Below are 25,768 nucleotides of genomic sequence, written 5' to 3' on the forward strand. Positions count from 1 at the left end.
AACAGTCAAGTAAATAAAAATTTCAATTAAAGATCCATTTTCCTTTTCCAAAAGATGGTCATCAGAGGGCAATCAATAGTAACTTAGTAAAGGATATTAAATTACTAAGAATAATCATTTGTCAATCCTACAATGCACATCAACTCCAGTCTTTCAATCCAGAAATTTACTGACCAGAATGTACACGTCCCGACCCTGCACCACAAAATTCAACATTAGGAGCTGTAGTTAAGGCAAACACAAGCAAATTTAGAAGATATATTGTTCATAAAACAGCTAAGTTTCAGCAATTAGAAACCCAGTAGATCATATCCTCAAAATAAAATTTTGTTAAAAGTTTAGACAATAAAATTATATCCAAGAATGATCTGTCAGAACATATCTAGGGTAGTGCTTATGGGATCCATGGACCCTTGATAGATTTCATAATTGCCCATTATAGAAATGATATATTCATTCTAGCCTCCAAAAAAACGATATTATGATCTATTCAGAGTAGTCATCATTGCTTGTGGCACAATATTTTAAACAAAGTTTGAATGTATAAAATACAACATATTGCAAGAGAACTTCCAGACTTCTCATATCCCTACAGCAACTCTTGTGCACTAGATTAAGCACGCTACAACATGAACTTGGTAGCCAAGAAATTTATCCAGAAAATCAGTTTGATTTATGATACCGAGAACTTTGTTTTAACATTTTCTCTATAGGTGAAATTTGGGTTTAATATCCCTTTTCCAACTTAAAATTAATGATAATTGTGATTGAAAAGAAGTAAACATATCAAAACAATGGTTCTTAGTTCTACTCTGCATTTGCTTGTGTTGGGGTGCAACAACACAGCTCTTAAGCCCGGTGATGAGTCACCCAAATGATTGCTCTTAGAACAAGCCCGTGTGATGAGATGATTGAATGTCATAAAAGGTTTGGCCTACCCTCACTGAACACCGATTGGTTTTCAAGTGAGATGGTCAAAACTTGATCTAACAATTGGTATTAGAGGCCAAGGGTCTTGGGTTCAAGTCATGAGAACATCTTGATGGGGGAGGGATTGTTGGGGTGCAACAATGCCGCTCTTAAGCCCGAGGATGAGTCACCAAAATGATGGCTCTTAGAATAGGCCCATGTGGTGTGATGTCAAATGCCATAAAAGATTTGGCCTATCCTCACTAAATACCAATTGGTTTTCAAATGAGATGGTCAAAGCCCGATCCAACAACTTCTTTTACAATCTGTTGCTGGTGTTAAAAATCAGGAAAGTTACCTCACATGTGTGTAAATTGCACCTGCTCCCTGGGGAAAATTTTCAGGTTCTTCCCTTACAAATGGCATGGAGCTCTTCTAAAGAAGCTTTTTTTTCCATGTTGCACATGTCTATGATATACACATTGTTTCAAGACACCGAAACACATATCAAACACCCCTTCTACAAGTCCAAGGTTATAAAACTACCTTTTAAATTTAAACAAAGGACTTTAGATGATGGGGCCAACATAAATCAAAATGTGTTTGGGCATGACCTAGACAACAATATTCTGTCATCATGACATGTTTATAACACAAAGAAGTATAGTGAGGCTTGGATATCGGTGTATCTTCATTAAGAAAAGAATTTTATCAAAAACAAAAGATGTATTAATTATTTTTTTTTTTTTTAAAAGTACATGCGAAGAATGAGGGGTCTTTCCCACAAAATATGAGAAACTAATCAAAGTATGACTAAATTCCTCCACTATACAAGGAGAACTCTACACAAAGGTTTAATCCACTTAAGGATAAACAAAGGAAACATCTCCTTAAATCCGAGCCTAGCCCCTTTCATCGTTATCCAACCATTTGATTTACAAACTAAATGTCAACTGAGTCGAAGGCATCAATACAAGAGGCCAAGAAGGAGGAATAGAAGTGATCCCACAACATCTCTACCGTTCTCCACTTTTCCTAAAAAATCCTGCATTTCTCTCTCACCACACAATGCAAGGCACAGTGAGACAAGTGATTTGCCAAAAGGTCTTGCTTCTTTTTATGGAACTCCCCAAATCTTTAAATCAATTGGTCATTATGTCACATATACTCCTACGTGATACCCAATCCATCTTAGCTAGAGTGAATAGCCAGTGCCAAAGCCCCAATGTTAACAGGCAATTTAAAAAGAGATGGTCGATCGATTCTCCACTACTCATGCATAAGATGCACCAATGAGGATTAAGAAATTTGTAAGGTATTCTCAACTATAGCATGTCATTGGTATTTACCTTCTTGCCTACCACAAACCAAGCAAAGGGCTTGACCTTAAATGGGCTTTTGAGTTCCACAAAAAATTTGGCCAAAAAGAATGGAACTAGATTTGATAAATTGGACAAGGCCAAGAAAAATTATTTTCTTAAGAATAAACCTGAATATGATAAAGACTAAGGGCCTATTTGGTAATTGTTTTCAAGAATAGTTTTTTGTTCTCTAGAACAAAAAAAGCAAGACAACACATTTGACAACCAAAAATTGTTTTTTGTTTTATGTTCTTAAAAACAAAAAACATAATGGTTTTAGAAACTATCTTTTAGTTTTTTTCTATTATTTTCACTTGTTTTTTTAGGATTGTTTTAAAAAATAATTATACAAATATGTAAAATAATTTAAAATAAAATACTAGACATAAAAATTATTTTTAAAACATATTTAAAAATATTAAAAACACGTTAAAAACATTTTACATTTCCAAATAAACTTTTGTTTTATTCTGATCAAAAAATAAATAAATAAACTTTTGTTTTACAAAACATCATAGAACAATTTTCAAAAACTATTCTTAAAAATTGTTTTCAAGAACTAGTTTCGAAAACAGTTACCAAATAGGCCCCTTGTATTGGAGATAATTGCACAAGAGTGAGTGAGAACAGTTACCAAATATAGTAAGATTTTTTATCTTTTTCCACCTGAGACCTTCACTCGCCGCAGGGAACTGATTTCCTTTTCGAACCCCTCAAATGGCATCCCCACAAAGCTCTTAAATTTGACAAACTTAGAGGGGAGACTATCAATAACCTCCCCTTCTGGAATACAGACAAGCTCCATGGCCTTAGGGTCTCCAACTTCTCAACCCTAGCCCCCACACCCTTACCAAAATTTTTTATCTCAATGCTAGCCAAAGTCTCCACCAAACTGCCATCATGAAGTAGCATCTTTAGAAGGGATGACACCCAGAGTCCAAAAGTCTTAGAGAAGAAAAGGAGACCTATTCGCCTCCGCCACGAGGACTTCGTCGGTGAACACCGCACAAGAACACATGAAAGCCGACATAGCTGACACCTCAAGCCTCTCAACAACATCCTCAACGCACATTCTTTGCATAGTTGTCTGACTCTCAGCTAAGAGTTCGCTCCCTTTGTAAAGCCTAAGAGGGCCCTTCTCTCTCACAACCACATTTGAAAAATCACAATCCTCACTTAAGCCCACCCCCTTGGTCTTATAAAGAGAATTGTGGGCCTGACCCAACCTTAAATTCTCTCCAGCTACAAAAGCTGAAGCTACCTAGGCCTCAATAGCATCCAGCCCATTAAAGCCTTGGGCCTAATTGGAGATGCAACACCTAACACCTTGGGGTCCCACCCAAACACCTGCTGCCCATATTCAAAGATCTTGACCTTGCCCCACCACAGTCGCTCTGTCCACAAGGATCAACCAAACAATCCCCTACAACTCCATCAGTATGCCTCAAATCTTTTTCTTGGACTTCACACCCCCTGCTGCAGCCTCTTTGGGACAAACAGGTGTCTCTTTACCTAGCTGAGTGTTCCTGTTGAACTGCCGCAACAAGTCTCCATCTGCAACCAGCCAAGCATGCCCCTCCTTTCCCACTCTCTTGCTAGCGCGTGGTCCTCCCTCCACATCTTCCCCTTCCTCCAGCCCGCAATCACCACTGTTACTGCATCTTAGAACCACCATCGAAAAACTAGGGGGAACTTCCCACCACAACTAAATGGAAAAGCTGGAAGCCCCCACTACCACTTGCAACGAGCCAAGCTTTACTCTCCCACAAGACCTAACCAAGATTCTTGCCCATTCAAGACGAGTGTAGACCCTCCATTTTGTCCCTTTAGCACGTCTTTAAATTCACTTCCAGTGCTCCACAGTAGTTCCTTGGTGGCCCATTACTACTCATGCTACTTACTTTTTTTTAGCCACCTCAGAGACTCTGGTTGAGGGATAATCTGACTCCTTGGCAGTCTCGATTTAGACTTAGGCTTTTCATTCCTTTTTAGGATAGCTTTTAGGTGCACTTTTAGGTTCACTTAGGCCCATCGAGAGACACCTAGCCCACTTAGGTCCACCTTGACCCACTTAAATTCAACTAGGCTCATTTAGGCACATCTAGACCCACTTTGGTTCGCTAGGTCCACTTAGGCATCCTGACCCACCTATGTCACATTTTCTGTAATTCCTACGTGACTTGCATAATTTGCATGATTTGCATTTTTAACGCTCGCATGTACTTGATTTCTTATTTCTATTTATTTATCTATTTATTTTATTTATTTATTTACTTATTTATTATTATTTGGTTAGTTATTTGCTTTTATTTATTTATATTGCATGAGATTGATGATTAATTCCATAAACTGATGTCTTAATTATTTTTGTATACCTATGATAGACATAATGTTTTTAATTGCATAATTTTAATTAGTTTTAATTTTTAATTTCATGACCTTTACTAATTTTAATTCTTATTTTATTTTGGCATGAGATTTGAATACACACATTGGAGAAGATCCTTGATGTACACGGCTGCATATATGTGGGGATATTCTATGCGATATGGAAAGAAGATTTTTATTGTTAAAAAAAGGGAAGGTAGATCAGGCTGAATGGAGGATGGAAAGAAGATTTTTATTTTTCTAAAAAGGGGGTTGACCACGTATTTGGAAGGGAAGCAAAAATAGAGAAAGAAGCCACAGGACAGAGGGAAAAAAAGGAAGAAATCCCACTGGGTTTCAAGGAGAGGGGATTCTCGAAGGAGCGGCCGCAAATTCTCTCAAAGTGGGCTGCCACTTTCCCCACGCTGGAAGGACACAGCCGTATTCCTCACCATCAAGAGGACCAACACACATCACAGATTCCATTCAAGACACGCACCATTCTCCAAGCAAGGAAGAAATCTCCATGCACAGTCGCACATGGGAGGGATGACATGAAGACTGTCGCTCAGGAAGAATGAAACATGTGGACTGCCACCAAAGAAGGATCCACAGGCACGGCTACAATCTTCCATGGGCTGCATCATTTTTTGAAAAAGGTATCAACACGTGGAGAGACATGCAGGCTCCATTGGGAAGACCATCACACAATCATACGGGGGATATTCTGGGTTCAGGCCTGATCAGAGAGATATCATTCAGAAAATCCGGTAGGGAAGAGCATGTTGCTGGACCTTGGAGTTGGTTTTGCAATCCATTCTGTGCCAATCCATATATCAGAAGTGGTTCCCTACAAACACCGTGATGCTCTCAACAATCTGTTTCAGTTATCTATCACCTTGGGCATTTTGATAGCCAATGCGGTTAACTACTTCATAGTCAAGATTCATGGGGGATGGGGATGGCATGCCTAGCAAATCGCCCGTAGAGAAATTCTACCAGCACTATCCGGAATCCTACTAATGTGTGTTGTGTTCAATTCTCTGCCTACTCTACTCATCTGCTAGTTTTTGGATTTTCCGATTACAAAATCAATGGCTATGATCTTCAGCACACTGGGATCCCTTGGTGCATTTTAGCTGGCCACCAGAAAGCTGTCAGCTATGTGAATTTTTTTAGATTCAGAAACTCTTGTTTCTGCATCCACGGACAACACTCTAAAGCTTCAGGATCTCAATAAAACCAACTTAGATGGGTTATCCTCCAAGGCTTGCACCTTAACCTTTACTGGTCATGAGAAGAATTTTGTGGGTTTATCTGCTTTGGATGGATACATAGCATGTGGTTCAGAAACTAATGAAGTCCGTACTTATTATGGATCTCTACCAATGCCTGTCACTTCTCACAAATTTGGATCCATAGATCCTATTACTGGGCATGAGATTGTTGATGATAACGGACAGTTTGTTTCAAGTGTCTGTTGGAGAAAGAAGTCGAACATGATCAATGCTACAAACTCAATTAGAAGAATAAAATTATTGCAGCTGGGTGGACAATGACCGACTACAGGAGCGGACAGAATTGAAGAGCATGAAAAAGGATAATTCAGCCAGAGAAGAAGCGAGAATGGAGCCACTTGAGATCTATGAGAAAAAAAGGAGAATAGGATGGGGGGATTCAGAGCGCGTGAGGGGATCCAGCATTCGGGTGGATGAAGGAAAAGGAGAGGGAGGGAAGTCTCTTCTCTTCATTTGGAAGAGGTCATGCAGTGCAATATTTTTATGGCGATCATCGGGCTTTGAGAAAAGGAAGGCGTCTCCGGTGTCTTTCCATCACCCTTCACTGATGGATTCTCGTAGTAGATTGCGAAATGCTTTCTCTTCTTCGTGATTTTATCTGAAAAAGATCTTCACTTCCAAGCCATGTACGGCGAGTATGGACACGCAAACGGCGACGGCGACGGTGTCTTTTGCCAGATCGTCCAGCACTCCATGGTCCCAGTCATACTGCCTGGAATGATAGTTGCATCGGATCCTCAATGCAAAGCCTCGACTGCAACTCGCCTGAAGTCTAATATCTCCACCGATCATCAGTTCTTTCCTCTCCGAAATGATATCTTTCCGTGCCCAGCGTGTGGCGAAATCTTTCGGAAACCACAAATTCTCGAACAACATAAACACGCGGTTTCGGAGCTCATTGACGGAGATTCAGGGAATAACATAGTCCGGATCATATCCAAAACCGGTTGGACCGATAGTGAAAAGATACCGGAAATTCACCGGATCTTGAAAATCCACTACCAGCCCGCGCTATACATCACAGCTCCCCCGCTAGCACCACCACTTCCTCTACCGCCATTGCCACCACCCGTCAATCCGTTATTGGTTGCTCCTCGGTAGGATATTCTCCTTCTTACCAGAGACGTGGCTGCCCAAGATTGAGAATGGGTGCTCGTGGGCGGTGACAACAGTGTAGTGGCTGAGATCGGAGAGGCACATGGGTCGGAGGCACGAGGTGAATGGGAAGAGAAAGAATGGGCTTTTGATTATGACGTTCAAGGGGAATTTCACTCCATTAGGATGCAACGCTTTGGGGATTGTGCAATGCATGGGCAGCCATCACACCATGCATTCTTGTAATTGATTTTTAAAAATCCTACTATCACTTTTGGTGGAAAACGGCCCATGCATCATTGGAAAAGGTAAGCTAGAACTCTTTGTTTAATTTTGATGTGTGAATTTTAATTTCGTAGTGGTTTTAGAATTTTAGTTTTTTAATTTAATTAATTCCATGACGATATATTCATCTACGTGCTTTAGATTTTATTTTTATGTTTTTATTTCTTTTTTTAATTTTAATGTGAATAAAAATAAAAATTTGTTTAGGAATGTTTAGATAATTAATTTGGTGAATCTCGTATTGGTGTTTGTGTATTTCCGAATTCGTTAATTTTGATTTTAATCCATTAATATTCAATTTTGTACTTGATTATAATTTTAGTTAGTTGATGATGTTATTGTGAAAATTTATTTGTCAAGAACCTGAATTATGAAGCGATCAGAAGGCCATGAAACACTGCATGCTGCTCCAATGGAAAGCTTGTAAACCTGGAGAAGGAGAAGGGGAAGTATCAATTATGCCACAACTGCAATCTCCAGTATCCTTTTTCCTAATCCATGTCCTCACCTATGTGATCCAAAAGAGAGAATGCAAAGATTCATAACCATAGAATAGTTGTTGGTAACTTGATTATCGTGGAGAAAGAATGAAGCGCAAAGCTGAAAGGATTATCGTGGAGAAAAAATCTTTTCAGGTAGAGTTTGAAGGTTCGAATGGTGGAACTTGGGTATCGGTAACAGAGAGGAGCCGAGGTTTCGTAGTTTCAATAGGATTTGACATGGAGGAGTTGGATTGGCTGATGGAGCATTTGAAGAAAGCTGTGGAGGTGGAGGCTTCCAGGGGTTTTGTACGAAAGATCAGGGGCAAGACTAAGACCCTCTTGATGGAGATATGCTTCAATAACAGAGGGCGGTTCATGAAAATTACAGAATTTGTTACAAAAAGGAAACCTCTTTTTCTTGTCGTCCCCGAGGGCGTCAAAGGGAAAGGATGGGAAGATCTTAGGAAGACAATTCTATCAGTGCAAGAGTATTCTGAACGAGACGGAGGAGCTTCGAAGGAGAAGAATGGTGATATTTGGATGAATGGGGACACTTTCAGAGGAGGACGGTCATATGCAGAAGTGGTGGCAGAGGCTGGTTTGAGGACTGGAGGTACGTGGTCAGCTGGAAAATGGGCCAGAGCTGTAATATGTGAAAGCCAAGAAAAAGTCCAAGACTGGACTCACGAAGGAAGAGCCATTGCGAGGATGATGGGGATGAAAGGAATGGTGTCCATTAACCCCATTTCCGCTTTTAAAGGATGTTTCTTTGTGAGTTCAACAAGGAGAGCGGAAAGGGTTCACGATCAGGGAAGACTTTTAGTGAAAGGAAGGATGATTCTGCTAAGGAAATGGTCGCCTAAGGAAAATATGGTGGTTCAAGGAAAGTTCAGGAGGGGTTGGCTAGCTCTGAAAGGTCTCCCTTTCCATTTGTGGGATGAAATCCAGTTGAAGTTCATTTTGAAGCAATGGGGGAGAGTAACGAAGGTGGCAAAGGAAACTTTGAAGTTGGTGGACTTGACGAGGGTGAAGCTGTGGGTGGAGATGCTCCCAAACGTCGTGTTACCAGCGTTGCTTGAGGTGGAAGATGGAAATTGGTCCTATACAGTAGCAGTCTCAGTCATCGGAGAAGACGACGATGCCGATGCTGTCACGTCTGAAATCAACCGTAGCAGGAACGAGTGGGTGAGAGTGGGTGGTTGCGTCTCTCAGTTGCCAAAAGTTGCAGAAGGGCTACGAGGCAATGTTAGGGACATCGAGTGCTACAGAAAGAGGAGTCTTCCCCGCGCACGTCATCGGCAATCAAGGATGCGTTTGGCAGAGAAAGGGGAGATAGGAGGAGGATGGAGCAGATCGGGTCCAGCTGATTTTATTGGGCCTGAGAATGAGCCCTCCTCTAAAGCCCACAAGGTTAGGGCCCAAAGTGGGATGAGGCATAGTGGGCTTCAAGGTGGCCCAGAAGATCTTCAAGCCCACCAGTCTGCATCGACGTCGTCCCTTTCTCCCCAGCGAGATGCTTCTCCTACAAAGGTGATCGCGAAGTTCAGTCCAGATGATGCAAGGGCCGGCGCCGAGGCTTTCTTTGGAGAAGAAGGTCGGGCCGTTGAGCTAAAGGCCCAGGCCCTTCCCAACCCTAGGCCATCGTCAGACAACACCGTGGGCTGTAAGTGTAAAGGCCCGTCGGGGTTGGGCCAAATCTTAGGAGGAATGAAGTCCTCTGGTATGGAAGTCTCGTCGCGAAGGGAAGAGATCGAAGCGAGGAAGGGGAAAGCCCCCGCGGTTCACACGAGAGATGCTACGCAGGAGGAAGAGTCGGCAATCTCAAAGAAGACGTGGTCTTACCTCTTCCCTCCAAGCGCCGATCGACGACAGGGAGATCAGTGTCGCAGTGAGCCTATTCTCATACGGGGATCGTCGTCGTCAAGTGAAGACTGCATCATGGAAGAGGAGTTTGGGATGGGTTTTCAGATGGAGCGAGGAATCATAGTGAATCCTCTCTCCAGATGTCCTCTGACTGGCAATATCTCGAAGGAGGACACCTCGGCGAGCTGCGTGGAAGTCATCCGAGGGCTAACGGGACGAGTGGGGTTTGATCCTCGTGGCTATTCAGACATGGTTTCACCTTCTAAGTCAATAACCAGAGGTAAAGGACCAATCTTTGAGGGGATTTGTGAAATTCCGGGAGCCAAAATCTTGGAGGTATGTCAGCCCTCTTCTTCTCAGCCACCCGAGTCTCCTTCTCTTCCTTTCTGTTGTCCGGATTCTCCCTTGATGAATCCCTCTGGTCCTCTTCTTCCCAATTCAGTCCCTCTTCCTCAGTCTCCTACGGAAAATCAAGGCATCTCAAATTTTTTTTATGAAAAAGGTGGTGTTGACTGTTTAAAATCTGGTGTCATCCCTGACCGTGTTGAGGTGGAGAACCAGTGTGCTTTATCTAACCAGATGACCGACTGCTGTACCCCTAAGGAATCTATTGTCAGGTCGCATAAGGAGGATTCGGATTTCCTTATTGATGGCCTGTCCCCCGGGAAAATGGCCAAAGTGCGAGAGGTATTATGCTCTCTTGACATTAAGGTGTATTCTAGGAGGAAGAATAGAGGCCCCATAGGTTATTGAGACTTGTTGGTTTTGGCTCGGAAGGTTAGGGTCTTCGTGTTTTCCCATGAAAATCATTAGCTGGAACGTGAGGGGTTTGGGTTCAAGGAATAAGCGTAGGATGGTCAAAGATTTTCTTAGGTCAGAGAATCCGGATGTTGTGATGATTCAGGAAACAAAGAAGGAGAAGTGTGACAGAAATTTTGTGGGAAGTGTCTGGACGATCAGAAATAAGGATTGGGTCGCTCTTCCGGCGTCTGGGGCATCAGGTGGGATTTTGATCATCTGGGATTCAAAAAAGCTGTGTAGAGAGGAGGTGGTAATAGGATCTTTCTCGGTCTCAGTCAAGTTCTCTTTGGACGATTGTGGACCTCTTTGGATTTCTGCTGTTTATGGTCCAAATAGTCCCTCACTTAGGAAGGATTTTTGGGTGGAACTTTTTGACATATATGGATTAACTTACCCGCTATGGTGTGTGGGCGGTGATTTTAATGTCATTAGGAGAAGCTCAGAAAAAATGGGGGGTTCTAGCTTAACTCCAAGCATGAGGGACTTTGATAGTTTTATTAGAGAATGTGAGTTGCTTGACCCGCCTCTTCGGAATGCTTCATTCACTTGGTTGAATATGCAAGAGTCTCCCGTGTGTAAGAGATTGGACCGTTTTCTCTTCTCAAATGAGTGGGGGATGCTCTTCCCCCAAGGCCTTCAAGAAGCCTTAATCAGAAGGACATCGGATCACTGGCCAATTGTTATGGATACCAACCCGTTTATGTGGGGGCCAACACCTTTTAGGTTTGAGAATATGTGGTTACAACATTCTAAATTCAAGGAGAACTTTAAAGATTGGTGGAGTGGGTTTCAAGGAAACGGATGGGAAGGTCATAAGTTCATGAGGAGACTTCAATATGTTAAAGCTAAATTGAAGGAGTGGAATAAGTTTTCTTTTGGAGAGCTTAAAGAAAAGAAAAAAAGTATTCTCAATGATTTAGCTAACTTTGATGCCATTGAGCAGGAAGGGGGTCTCAATCCTGATTTGTTAAGCCAAAGAGCCTCAAGAAAAGGGGAGCTAGAGGAATTAATATTGAGGGAGGAAATTCATTGGAGACAAAAAGCCAAAGTGAAATGGGTCAAGGAAGGGGATTGCAATTCTAAGTTTTATCATAAAGTGGCTAATGGCAGGCGGAATAGGAAATACATTAAGGAGTTGGAGGATAAGAGGGGCTTAGTGCTGAAGAATGCCGAGAGTATCACAGAGGAGATCTTACAGTACTTTGAAAAGCTTTACACAAATCCTACAGGAGAGTCTTGGGGTGTTGAAGGATTAGATTGGTCCCCTATTTCGAATGAGAGTGCGCTAAGGTTAGACTCCCCTTTCACTGAAGAAGAGATTTATAAGGCCATTTTTCAGTTGGATAGGGACAAGGCTCCGGGGCCAGATGGCTTTACTATTGCCGTATTCCAAGAGTGTTGGGATGTGATTAAGGAGGATTTGGTGAGAGTGTTCGCTGAATTTCATAGGAGTGGAATTATCAATCAAAGCACTAATGCCTCTTTCATTGTTCTAATACCCAAAAAGAGCTTGTCAAAGAGAATATCAGACTTTAGACCCATTAGTTTGATTACTAGTCTCTACAAGATAATAGCCAAAGTGCTCTCAGGGCGTCTAAGAGGGGTTTTACATGAGACCATCCACTATACTCAAGGCGCTTTTGTTCAAGGGAGACAAATATTGGACGCGGTTCTTATAGCGAATGAGATAGTGGATGAGAGAAGAAGGTCAAGGGAGGAAGGTATCGTATTCAAAATAGACTTCGAAAAGGCATACGATCACGTGAAGTGGGATTTTTTGGATCACGTGTTAGAAAAGAAGGGGTTCAGTCCTAGATGGAGGAAATGGATGAGTGGATGTTTATCTTCGGTATCTTATGCAATCTTGGTGAATGGTAGTGCTAAAGGGTGGGTTAAGGCATCAAGAGGATTGAGACAAGGCGACCGTTTATCCCCTTTTTTGTTTACTTTAGTCGCAGATGTATTGAGCAGGATGCTTATGAGAGCTGAGGAAAGAAATTTGATGGAGGGTTTCAGGGTGGGTAGGAATAGAACTAGGGTGTCCCATTTGCAATTTGCTGATGACACCATATTCTTTTCTAACTCTAGGGAGGAAGAGCTGCAGACTCTGAAGAGTCTTTTGTTAGTGTTTGGGCACATTTCTGGGCTCAAGGTCAATCTTAACAAGAGTAGTATTTATGGCATCAATCTTGATCAGGTTCATCTTTCAAGATTGGCTGAGATGCTTGATTGTAAGGTGTCTGGATGACCTATTCTTTATCTGGGTCTCCCTTTGGGCGGGAACCCTAAGGCGCGCGGCTTTTGGGATCCAGTGATTGAGAGAATCTCAAGTAGATTAGATGGGTGGCAAAAGGCCTACTTATCCTTCGGGGGGAGGATAACTCTCATCCAATCTTGTCTTACCCAGTTGCCAAGTTACTTCCTTTCCTTATTCAAAATTCCCGCTTCAGTGGCTGCAAAAATCGAGAGGTTGCAGAGGGATTTCTTATGGTCAGGGGTTGGGGAAGGCAAAAGGGATCATTTAGTGAGGTGGGATGTGGTGTGCAAACCGAAGACAATAGGGGGTTTGGGTTTGGGGAATATTTCTTAGAGGAATCTCGCTCTTCTAGGGAAATGGTTATGGAGGTACCCTAGAGAGGGTTCAGCTCTTTGGCATCAGGTCATTTTAAGCATTTATGGTGCACACTCTAATGGTTGGGATGCTAACACTCTAGTCAGATGGTCACATCGCTGTCCTTGGAAGGCTATTGCTCAAGTCTTTCAGGGGTTTTCTTTGATTACTCGGTTTGTGGTAGGAAATGGGGAAAGAATTCGGTTCTGGGAAGATTTGTGGCGGGGGGACCAACCTTTGGGAACCCAATATCCAAGACTATTTAGAGTAGTTGTGGATAAAAACATTTCTATTTCTTCAGTTCTCGGTCCATCTCGGCCTTTCTTGTGGAATTTGAATTTCCGCCGTAACCTGTCAGATTCTGAGATTGAGGACTTAGAAGGCCTCATGCGCTCTCTTGATGATTTGTATCTCTCTCCTTCGGTCCCAGATGCTAGATCATGGCCATTATCCTCTTCAGGGCTTTTTTCAGTCAAATCCTTTTTTCTAGCATTATCTCAATCTTCTGGATCTCCTCAGAACTTTCCTTCAAAGTTTGTGTGGAAGTCTCAAGTTCCTTTCAAAGTGAAGTCATTTGTCTGGTTAGTGGCGCACAAGAAGGTGAATACTAATGACATGTTGCAAGTGAGAAGACCCTACAAAGCCCTTAGTCCTGATATTTGTATCCTGTGCATGAAGCACGGGGAATCAGCAGATCACCTTTTTCTTCATTGTTCCTTGACGATTGGGTTGTGGCACAGGTTATTTCAGTTAGTTAAGATGGATTGGGTTTCTCCAAGGAGCATATATGACATGATGTCCATCAAATTTCAAGGCTTCGGTAATTCTAAGAGAGGGGTAGTCTTGTGGCAAGCTGCGAGCATAGCTCTAATTCGGGTTGTGTGGTGGGAAAGAAACGCAAGGATTTTCGAGGATAAAGCAAGGAATTCAGAGTCCCTTTGGGACTTTATAGTTTTCCTTGCTTCCCTTTGGGCTTTCTGTTCCAAGGCATTTAAGGGGACTCCCCTTAATGTGATTCAGTTGGATTGGATAGCGGTGTGTTCTCCATAGGGATTGGTTTTTAGTGGGAGTTTGTTTGTTTTTGTGTTTTTTCCTGTATTTTAGTTGTCTTTGGTGGGAGGATTTCTCATCCTTCTTCTTGTACTTCTTTTTATATTAATATATCTTTGTGGCGTTTCCAATCAAAAAAAAAATAATTTTAGTTAGTTAATTTAGTTAATCACATGTTATCGTTTTCGTGTTTTAAGTTTATTAATTTTAATTTTGATCCATTAATATTTAGTTTGAGTATTTTAGAGTTTTAGTCAATTAATTTAGTCAATTACATGTTATTATTTTTGTGTTTTAAGTTTAGTAATTTTAATTTGGATCTATTACTTAAAGATTAGAACTGTGTTTAAAGTTAGTTTTGATGTATCATTTTAAATTAAAAAAAAAAAAAATTGATTTCATATAGTTTTAGCTTTGATTCATTACATTAGAAAAAAAGAATGATTTGATCTCTATTTAATTTAATTTTGATTCATTGCATTAGATTGAAAGCATTTGAGTTTTATTTATTTATTTATTTATATATTTGCTACTCATTTAATTACTTGTTATTCATTTATTTATTTATTAATAAGATTGATTCTATAAGTTAGACATATAGTTTTAAAATTTGTTTTGGTTAGTTTTTAATTGATTTTAGGTGCAGGTGCTTTTATAAAATTTTAGTTCGTTAAAATAATTGATCATATGTGTTAAGGATTTGATTTTTAGATTTGCCTTAATTAGTGTTTAATTCATTCACCTATTCAATTTAGGTATTTTCTACAATATTAGTTCTTTAATAAAATTAATTCTATGATTGAAAATTCATTTTGACTTAATTGACGTGTTTCTTGAAAATTAGTCATTAATTCTTGTGAGTACCTCATTAGCTTATTTGACCTAAGTTTGAATAATTTATTACTTTGGTAGTTTCTGGTAAAATTTATTTTTCGGATGCCATCGGAAAATAGTGAAGATTGGCCTCCATTCTCTTCACTTCAATTTTCTCGGTTGTCAAAAATTCTACTTTGTGATTTTGTTCTCTCTTGTTTTGCTTGGTATTTTGATTCATACATTTTATTGTTTTCAAATTAATTTCTTTCATTTTTAAAACATAACACTGTTCTCAAAAGATCCCTTTAAAAATTTGTCATGACCCAAACTCCGAGCTACCCAAAATTTGGCCCGTGACCCCAAGTCAAAGGTTTGACACTAAGGATTCCTCCTATTCCACGCTGGCAGTCAACCAAAACACTCTGAATTTTTTTTATTTATTTTTACACATGCATCCCACTAGAATTCTCATAAACTACAATATCCCAAAACTACTCAAAACAACAAGGTTTAATAAATATTCATTATAGTCAAAAAATAAAAGTTCACAATTAAACAACTTAATCAAAATAAGGCTTCATAACAAATCCATAAGTCATAATCACTAAAACAAATCCCAAAATCCAAAAAAACACAATAAAAGAAAATGTCACGCTCCACTAGGCCGCTCCAGGAGCATCCTAAAGTCCTCCTTGCCCCACCTGTGGATCCTTAGGAGTGATATCTGCATCTAAAAAGGTGTAAAAAGGAAGGGGTGAGCATTTCCACATTGCTCAATAGGATGCTTAACACCCACATTGCTCAAGGGGTTAAGGGGATTACTAAGTTTCAAAGAATACGAAAAGAACATTTCAACACAACAGGAACAATTCAACAGTATCAATCAAACCACATAGTTTAATATCTAATATTATACATAATTTCACAACATTCAATAATTAAATGAATGCGCATGAACGTGTGACACATAGTCATACAATGCACTATTGTTCTCGGGCTTTCACCGAATGATACGCGTTCGCACCCAAATACACTCCCCATTCGGAGTCTTCCCGGGATAACTTTTAGGTCTTTCACCTTAGGGATCTCTCTCCCTTCTTAATTCGCCTCACACGAGCTTTCACTTTTCATCACTATTTCATTTTTTTCCATTTCATACTCTTTTCACAATTTTCATAATTTTTTTCACATAACCATGATGCAAATGAATGCCACAATTCCAAAGTTCCTTAATAATTTCAACAATCTCAACATTCCCCAATAATCCAATAAAATAATTTTCCACATTAAAATTTCCGAAGATATCCCATATAAATGTTCAAAATTTTGCATATCAATAAACTTGAAATTATACCACACTTACGGAATTTTTCAACCATTCTAATAATTTAATATTCGAAATTAACTAACTTTCCACCATAAAAATTCCGAAATTAGGGTTTAATTTCAAAAATAGTGATTTGTGAATTTTTGGGCATTAGTTAGAATATTTTCGGAATTTTTATGGTGGAAAATTAGTTAATTTCGAATATTAGAAATTATTAGAATGGTAAAAAAATTCCGTAAGTGTCGTATAATTTCAAGTTTATTGATATGCAAATTTTTGAACATTTATATGGGATATTTTCGAAAATTTTAATGTGGAAAATTATTTTATTGGATTATTGGGGAATGTTGAGATTGTTGAAATTATTGAGAAACTTTGGAATTGTGGCATTCATTTGCATCATGGTTATGTGAAAAAAATTATGAAAATTGTGAAAAGAGTATGAAATGGAAAAAAATGAAATAGTGATGAAAAGTGAAAGCCCGTGTGAGGCGAATTAAGAAGGGAGAGAGATCCCTAGAGTGAAAGATCCAAAAGTTACCCCGGGAAGACTCCGAATGGGGAGTGCATTTGGGTGCGGGCGAGTATCCTTCGGTGAAAGCCCGAGAACAATAGTGCATTGTATGACTGTGTGTCACATGTTCATGTGCATTCATTTAATTGTTGAATGTTGTGAAATTATGTATAATATTAGATATTAAACTATGTGGTTTGATTGATACTGTTGAATTGTTCCTGTTGTGTTGAAGTGTTCTTTTCGTATTCTTTGGAACTTAGTAATCCTCTTAACCCCTTGGGTGTTAGGCATCCTACTGAGCAATGTGGAAATGCTCACCCCTTCCTTTTTACACCTTTTTAGATGCAAATATCACTCCTGAGGATCCACAGGTGGGGCAGGGAGGACTTCAGGATGCTCTTGGAGCGGCCTAGCGGAGCGTGGCATTTTCTTTTATTGTGTTTTTTTGGATTTTGGGATTTGTTTTAGTAATTATGACTTATGGATTTGTTATGAAGCCTTATTTTGATTAAGTTGTTTAATTGTGAACTTTTATTTTTGGACTATAATGAATATTTATTAAACCTTGTTGTTTTGAGTAGTTTTGGGATATTGTAGTTTATGAGAATTCTAGTGGGATGTATGTGTAAAAAAAAAAAAAAAATTCAGAGTGTTTTGGTTGACTGCCAGTGTGGAATAAGAGGAACCCTAAGTGTCAAACCTTTGACCTGGGGTCACGGGCCAAATTTTAGGTCGCCAGGAATTTGGGTCGTGACAGCGTGGTATCAGAGCCAAGGTTGCAATAATACCTTGGGGTCAATGTTTGTGGGTGTTGTGTGTATTGTAATGTTATGTAATGTTATGATTTTCTGTATGTGTTAGTTAATGAGTGTATTATTAAATAAATTAATTAATTGTTGATTCTTGATGTTTGAAAAGCCTTGTGATGGTTCTTGTTGATGATAATAAGAAACATGATGATGTTAATTATGTTGAATTATGTATTGTGATTGTAGGAAAGTGAAAGTTTTGATAGTTGTTAAATGGGTACATGTGAATTTATTTTGCTCACCTTGATCATGTGGTTGAATTAGGGATTGTTAAATTTGAAATGGCGGGAAGGACCAGAAGAGGAGGATCTGAGAGAAATGAGGAGTTGGAGTCGGTAAGAGAAGAACTAAGAAAAGAACTACTCTGAGAAGTAAGAAGGGAGTTGAGAGAGACTGTTCAGTCGATGAGAGGTCAGGACTCTAGGAGATCAGGAGGTACCCAGGGCCATGAGGATTCAAACCACTCACATAGGAGGAACCGCACTGAGAGGCCAGTAATGAGCCAAATGGAAGCGATGAAGAGATTCATGGTGATGCAGCCTCCATCTCTTAATGAAGAGCCCAATGCAGAAGCAGTTGAGCATTGGTTGAGGAGGATGAGAAGAATTCTGGTGGTGTTGGACATACCTGAGGAAAGGAGGGTAAGTCTGGCAGCATACATGCTTGTGGATAAAGCTGATTTCTGGTGGGAATCGATGAAAATAGTGTATGACACTGAGGTTATGACCTGGGATGAATTTGAGGGGATCTTTCTAAGCAAGTATTTTGGAGAGGTGGCTAAGCACGCCAAGAGGATGGAGTTTGAGCACCTCATCCAGGGAACCATGTCGGTGTTGGAGTATGAGTCACGCTTTTCGGAGTTATCTAGATTCGTTTTGGGGATGATCGGGGAGGAAAGAGAAAATGCTAGAAAGTTCCAACAGGGGTTGAGGCCTGCTATTAGGAATAGATTAGTCCCATTGGCAATAAGGGACTATTCTGAGTTGGTTAAGAGGGCTTTGTTGGTGGAGCAGGACATTGACGAAACCAACCAAATTCGAGAGCAAAAGGGGGACAGAAAAGGGAAACAAAGAATGGGGGAAAGTTCCCAGGGGCCACAGCAGAGGCAGAGGACTCAGTAGTCTGAGAGGCATCCCTCATTCTATGCAGGAGGTGGGCAGAGTGCTCAAAGGGCGGCTGCTAATAGAGTATATTATGGTTGTGGAGCAGGAGACCACTTATGGAGGGCTTGCCCATTGCAGGGCGCACAACATGCTCGACCTCAGTCTCAGGGAAGTTCTCAGCAGCAGTCAGTAGTGCCTTTCCAGCCCCCTCAGTTTCAGTTGCCTTACTACCAGATGCCACAATTACCCCCAGCAGCGTAGGGAACCAGGACAGCTACCACGAGTAGTCAGACCCGCTCTTCTCAGGGGTCAAATGCTAGAGGTAGGGGAAGGCAGACAGCTGGGAGAGTTTTTGCCTTGACCCCAACAAAGCCAGAGGAGGACGCCCTCTTGGTGGAAAGTATGATTTTGGTATATAGTATTTGGGTGCGTGTTTTGTTTGATACTGGTGCAACTCATTCTTTCATTTCTGCATCTTATGCTAATGCATTGGGGTTGAAAACGGAAAGGGTAGAGAATTTGTTATTTATTGAATCCCCTATGGGTACAAATTCTAGAGTTGATAGAATATGCAAGGGGTGCGTTATTACCTTGGCGGATAGAGCACTTAATGTGGATTTGAGGATTTTGGATATGACTGGATATGATGTTATCTTGGGAATGGATTGGTTGACAGTGTATAGAGCACTTATCGATTGTCATCGCCGCAAGATAATATTTTGTCTACCATATGGTTTTGAGATTTGCTTTGTTGGAGGGAAGTGTGTTAGTTTACCTTTTTCGCAGTCTGATCCGTGCTATCAGTATGTGTTGAGGAAAGGATCAATAAATTTCCTAGCTTGCCTTCATGGTAAGGAGAAAGCCCAGAAGGGCATTACAAAAATTCCAGTGGTGAGAAAGTTTCAGGATGTATTCCCAGATGAGTTACCAGGTTTACCACCTCATAAAGAATTTGATTTCTCTATTGAAGTATACCCAGGAACTGATCCTATTTCAATATCCCCATATAGGATGGCCCCTTTTGAGTTGAAGGAATTGAAAACTCAGTTGGATGAATTGTTGGGTAAGGGTTTTATTCGTTCGAGTACGTCGCCATGGGGAGCCCCAGTGTTGTTTGTGAAAAAGAAGGATGACACACTAAGGTTGTGTATTGACTATAGGAAGTTGAATAGAGTTACTATGAAGAACAAGTATCCTCTTCCAAGAATAGATGACTTGTTTGATTAGTTGAAGAGTGCAAAGTATTTTAGTAAGATTGACTTAAGAACTAGGTATCATCAATTGAGAGTTAGGGAAGAAGATGTTCCTAAAACCACTTTTAGAACGAGATATGGGCATTATGAATTTCTAGTCATGCCTTTTGGGTTAACTAATGCCCCCGCTGCTTTCATGGATTTAATGAACAGAGTATTTCGTGCTTACTTGGATCAGTTTGTGATTGTCTTTGTGGATGACATTTTGATTTACTCCAGGAGTTTGGAGGAGCATAAACAGTATTTGGTGACCACTCTTAAAACTTTCAGAAGACATCAGTTATATGGGAAGTTGGACAAAAGTGAGTTTTGGCTTACTGAAGTGAATTTCTTAGGCCATGTGGTTTCTGAGGCAGGAATAGCAGTAGACCATTCCAAGGTGGAAGCAATGCATGAGTGGCAAAGGCCTACTAATGTATTTGAGATTAGAAGTTTCTTAGGGTTGGCTGGATATTATAGGAGGTTTGTGGGAGACTTCTCTAGGATTGCAGCACCAATGACTCGGTTAACTAGAAAAGGGGTGAAGTTTGAATGGAATGAGGAGTGTGAGAATGCTTTCCAGGAGTTGAAGCGGAAATTGACCACTGCTCCAGTGTTAACTGCTCCTATTAGTGGAGAGTTGTTTACTATTTATTGTGATGCTTCTACAGTGGGGCTAGGGTGTGTGCTAATGCAGTAAGGCAAGGTGGTAGCTTATGCCTCAAGATAATTAAAGCAGCATGAGCAGAATTATCCAGCACATGATTTGGAGCTTGCAGCAGTGGTGTTTGCCCTAAAGACTTGGAGACACTATTTGTATGGAGAGAAGTTTGAGGTGTACTCTGATCACAAGAGCTTGAAATACATTTTCACTCAAAAGGATTTGAACTCTAAGCAGAGAAGATGGATGGAGACATTGGAAGATTATGATTTTGGCCTTCATTACCATCCTGGGAAGGCGCGAATGTTGTAGCAAATGCCTTGAGTAAGAAGAGCTATGGCCAGTTGTCTAGCTTGGGGTTAAGAGAGTTTGAGATGTATGCAGTTATTGAGGATTTTGAGTTATGTCTTAGTCGGGAAGGACATGGTCCATGCTTGTACAGCATATCGGCTAGACCAATGGTTATCCAAAGAATAGTGGAGGCCCAAGTTCATGATGAGTTTTTAGAAAAGGTTAAAGCCCGGTTGGTAGCAGGTGAGGTGGATGAAAATTGGTCTATGTATGAAGATGGGAGTGTGAGGTTTAAAGGGAGATTGTGTGTGCCAAAAGATGTGGAGTTGAGAAATGAACTTCTAACAGATGCTCATAGGGCGAAGTATACCATCCACCCTGGGAATACCAAGATGTATCAAGACTTAAAGAGACAGTTTTGGCGGCGTGGGATGAAGAGAGATATTGCTCAGTTTGTAGCCAACTGTCAGATTTGTCAGCAAGTGAAGGCTGAACACCAGAAGCCCGCAGGGTTATTGCAACCTTTACCTATACCCGAGTGGAAGTGGGATCATATCACTATGGACTTTGTGATAGGGTTGCCAAGAACTAGAAGCAAGAAAAATGGAGTTTGGGTGATTGTGGACCGTCTTACTAAGTCAGCTCATTTTCTAGCCATGAAAACTACTGATCCCATGAACTCTTTGGCTAAGTTGTATATACAGGAGGTTATGAGATTGCATGGGATACCTTTATCTATAGTGTCTGACAAGGACCCTAAGTTTATTTCTCAGTTTTGGCAGAGTTTAAAAAGGGCTTTGGGCACCTAATTGAAGTTTAGCACCACCTTTCACCCTCAAACAGATGGTCAATCAGAAAGAGTGATCCAGATCTTATAAGACATGTTAAGGGCTTGTGTTTTGGATTTTGGAGGAAATTGGGCAGATTACTTACCTTTGGCAGAGTTTGCTTATAACAATAGTTACCAATCTAGTATTGGCATGGCACCTTATGAAGCACTCTATGGGAGACCTTGTAGATCACCCTTGTGTTGGATAGAGGTGGGTGAGAGACGTTTGTTGGGACCTGAGATTGTTCAAGATACTACAGAAAAGATACAACTCATCAAGGAAAAGCTTAAGACTGCCCAAGATAGACAGAAAATCTATGCAGACCAAAGGAGAAGGCCCTTGGAGTTTGAGGAAGGGGATTGGGTGTTTGTAAAAGTGTCTCCTCGAAGAGGCATATTTCGATTTGGGAAAAAGGGGAAGTTAGCCCCTAGATTTGTGGGACCATTTCAGACTGAGAAGAGAGTTGGGCCAATGGCATACAAGTTAATTTTGCCTCAACAGTTGTCCCTTGTGCATGATGTTTTCCATGTATCGATGCTAAGGAAGTGTACTCCAGATCCAACTTGGGTAATGGACATGCAAAATGTTCAAATTAGTGAAGATACTTCTTATGTGGAGGAACCTTTACGAATTCTGGAGGTTGGAGAACATAGGTTCAGAAACAAGGTGATTCCTGTAGTCAAAGTGTGGTGGCAACACCATGGGATAGAAGAAGCCACTTGGGAACCTGAGAAAGAAATGAGACGACACTATCCGCAACTTTTCTACGATTTTTAAGGTAATCTCATTTAAATTTCGGGACGAAATTTCTTTTAGGGGGGTAGAATGTAATGACCGGGTATTTTATGCCATGTTAGCATTTCTATTTTGAAAAGTCTTATTTTGAGTGATGGTTGAAAACTCAAAAAGAAAAGTGCCTGAAGAACATGTGTTATTTTTAAATTGGTGAAATTCGGTTTATTGTGTTGGTCAATTAGACGAGTTGAAAATTTTATGTCATGTCAGCCTTAGGGTAGAAATTTCTTAGGAATTAAGTAATTGAGAATTTCTGGAAAAGAAAAATGAAAACAAAAATGAAAAGTTAATTAATTAAAATTAATTAGAATTAAAAAAAATATTAATTAATTAAATTAAATTCCTTATTAATAAAATTGAGAAAATATTAAATTGTGTGTTATATAAAAAAAAATGAAATGAAATTGGAAATGGAAAATAACCAAATGAAAATAAAGAGGAAAAAAAAAACAAAACAAAAATGAAAAGGAATTAATTTGGGCTTGGATGAAATGGGGTTTTAAAAGAAAAATGGGAATTAGTTATTGGGTTTTTGAACTTTGGGCTAGGCTTGAGTGGACTGGTGGTAAGTGGATTAAAGTAAGGAAATGAAATGGGCTTTGTAAAAAGAAAGGAAAACATGGGAATTAGTTATTGGGTTTTTGAACTTTGGGCTGGGCTTGAGTGGACTGGTGGTAAGTGGATTAAAACAAGGAAAAGAAATGGGCTTTGTAAAAAGAAAGGGAAACAGTAGCAAAACAGGTGAGAAAAGGAGGTGGCGGCGGCACTTTTCAGAATTTTTCAACCCTTCTAATAATTTTTAACAATTCAAAACTATTAATTATCAACCAAAAGCAATTTCCCGCAATTACAAAAATTCCAAACAAATTCCAAATAATCCAGAAAAATTCATACAACACCCATATTTCCTATTTAACTCATAATGACAAGATTTACAATTTTTTTCAAAGGAAAAACACATTAAATTTAAGTTTTAGGGTTAGGTTCCCCTACCACAGATCTAAGAATTCAACCATTAAAAACACGATTGGCCACCATAGGATTGGCCACCGTAGGAATAGGATTGTTCCTCTCGTCGAGTAGAGCACCCCCTCAAAATCTGAGCCGAAATGGAGGTCGTTTGGCCACCCAAACGGCCGGTCAAAGTTCCAACGAGATGAAATTTCCCACAGTGCCGCCGCCTCCTTTTCTCACCCATTCTGCTACTGTTTCCCTTTCTTTTTACAAAACCCATTTCTTTTCCTTATTTTAATCCACTTACCACCAGTCCACTCAAGCCCAGCCCAAAGTTCAAAAACCCAATAACTAATTCTCATTTTTCTTTTAGAACCCCATTTCATCCAAGCCCAAATTAATTCCTTTTCATTTTTTTTTTTTTTTTCTCTTTATTTTCATTTGGTTATTTTCCATTTCCAATTTCATTTCATTTTTTTTTTATATATAACACACAATTTAATATTTTCTCAATTTTATTAATAAGGAATTTAATTTAATTAATTATTTTTTTTTTAATTCTAATTAATTTTAATTAATTAACTTTTCATTTTCGTTTTCGTTTTTCTTTTTCGGAAATTCTCAATTACTAAAATCCTAAGAAATTTCTACCCTAAGGCTGACATGGCATACAATTTTCAACTCGCCTAATTGACCAACACAATAAACCGAATTTCACCAATCCAAAACTAACACGTGTTCTTCAAGCACTTTTCTTTTTTACTTTTCAACCATCACTCAAAATAAGACTTTTCAAAATAGAAATGCTAACGTGGCATAAAATACCCGATCATTACAAAATCCATTTCAAAAATTCATTTAGAGTTCTTAGAATCAAAATCTCATTTTCTTAAATAATGTGCAACAATGTTTTGATTGGTTCGCATCTTTCTCAAATTTCAAATAAAATTATGGTTTTGAATAAGACATGAATCCAAGCTTGTGGTCCCACATAAATGGGATAATTCCAGGTTAGATTTGTGTATATCAATTGGGGAATTGGTGAAACCCCTACAAAAAAAAAAAAAAAAAAATCTTTTCAAAACTTATTTTTGCTACCACCTTTGTTAGTTGTTACCATCATATCTATTTTTTTAGGAATTATATACAAGACGTATGTGATAATTGATGAATTAGTATACTCTGATAATTTTTGCTATGTTAATTAGATAACAAGCATGCTAGGATTTATCTTATTATTTATTATCTAACCCCTCATGTCTTGTGGAAGCACATTACGAGTTACCCATGCTATTCGGGTATGCTTCTTACCTTCGTATCTTAATTCCATAAATTATGTATTGCTTTATATATGATCGTTATGTATTGCTTCGTATGCGATTCTCAATCTGTTCAGCATATCTTTTTTATTGTTTGTTTAGCTTGCCATTTTTTATTAAGAGACTAGGATAAAATATATGTCGTGTGTCTTATTTTCCAAATTAATCATTGATGTCTTTTGATGGCGCTTAAGAAGCAGTCCAGGTATGCACCCTAACTCTCCTTTATTGTAATTTGATCCTGTTTGACATGTTATTTTTGAAATCACCTTAGTCTATCTAGGTATCCTCAATTAATCAATTTATTGTCACATTTCCCCCAATTTAGTCAGTAGAGACCTCTTTAGGGCTTAGAGGGGTGCTACCTCTTAGAGGTACCTTCTCAATAAGTAACCCGATCCCCAAACCTAGACTCGGGTTTTTCAAAGACACGCTTTTCCAAAAATTATGGAGTCATTTTTTTAGGGTTTTATTTATTGTTTTATTTTCCCTTTGAAATAAAAATAAAATAAGTGGCAACTTCGACTTTTCTTTCTAAAAATTGATTTTTCACAAATAAAAAGCGAGTCTCGCTGATCGAGTGGGGACACACGTGAAAAATGTGGGTCCACAACGAGACAACAATGCAGTGTCATCATCCAAATTGACAAGCCCCCCACAACCGTCCCCTATTTTCTGAAGCACCTCCTTACTCCACAGATGCAAAGGGAGACCCAACACCCTCACCCAAACTTCCTTAGGGACCCCCCTTCAAGCAAGCACGCCACCTCGGGGATCCACCTTACCAGATGCAAAACTTTGTCTAAGCATCTTCTAAAACATCTTGTGAGCACCCTCTGCTCTAAACTCAATTCAAAGTCAAGCAAAAGCAGGAAACCTCCAAAGACATAAATCTTCACCCCCTCTTTCAAAGACCACAATCTAGACACTGCACTTTGCACCAAAGATAAATCTAGGAAAGGGTCTACAGCCTCTCTAAACCACCCTACCAA

The 25,768-nt window shown here is 39.6% G+C and overlaps 1 protein-coding gene across 1 annotated transcript in view; it reads right to left on the reverse strand.

Annotated features, from left to right (window-relative positions):
* Positions 1–25,768, reverse strand: part of LOC117908764 (putative nitric oxide synthase) — a 49,898-nt gene that overhangs the window by 11,473 nt on the left and 12,657 nt on the right. The window contains exon 6 of the mRNA XM_034822475.1: positions 175–195. Within this exon, the coding sequence (XP_034678366.1) occupies positions 175–195 (21 nt within the window). The remainder of the gene's footprint in view (positions 1–174; positions 196–25,768) is intronic.

The sequence above is a fragment of the Vitis riparia genome, chromosome 19 (genome assembly GCF_004353265.1).
Source record: "Vitis riparia cultivar Riparia Gloire de Montpellier isolate 1030 chromosome 19, EGFV_Vit.rip_1.0, whole genome shotgun sequence".
NCBI classification, from domain to species: Eukaryota; Viridiplantae; Streptophyta; class Magnoliopsida; order Vitales; family Vitaceae; genus Vitis; species Vitis riparia.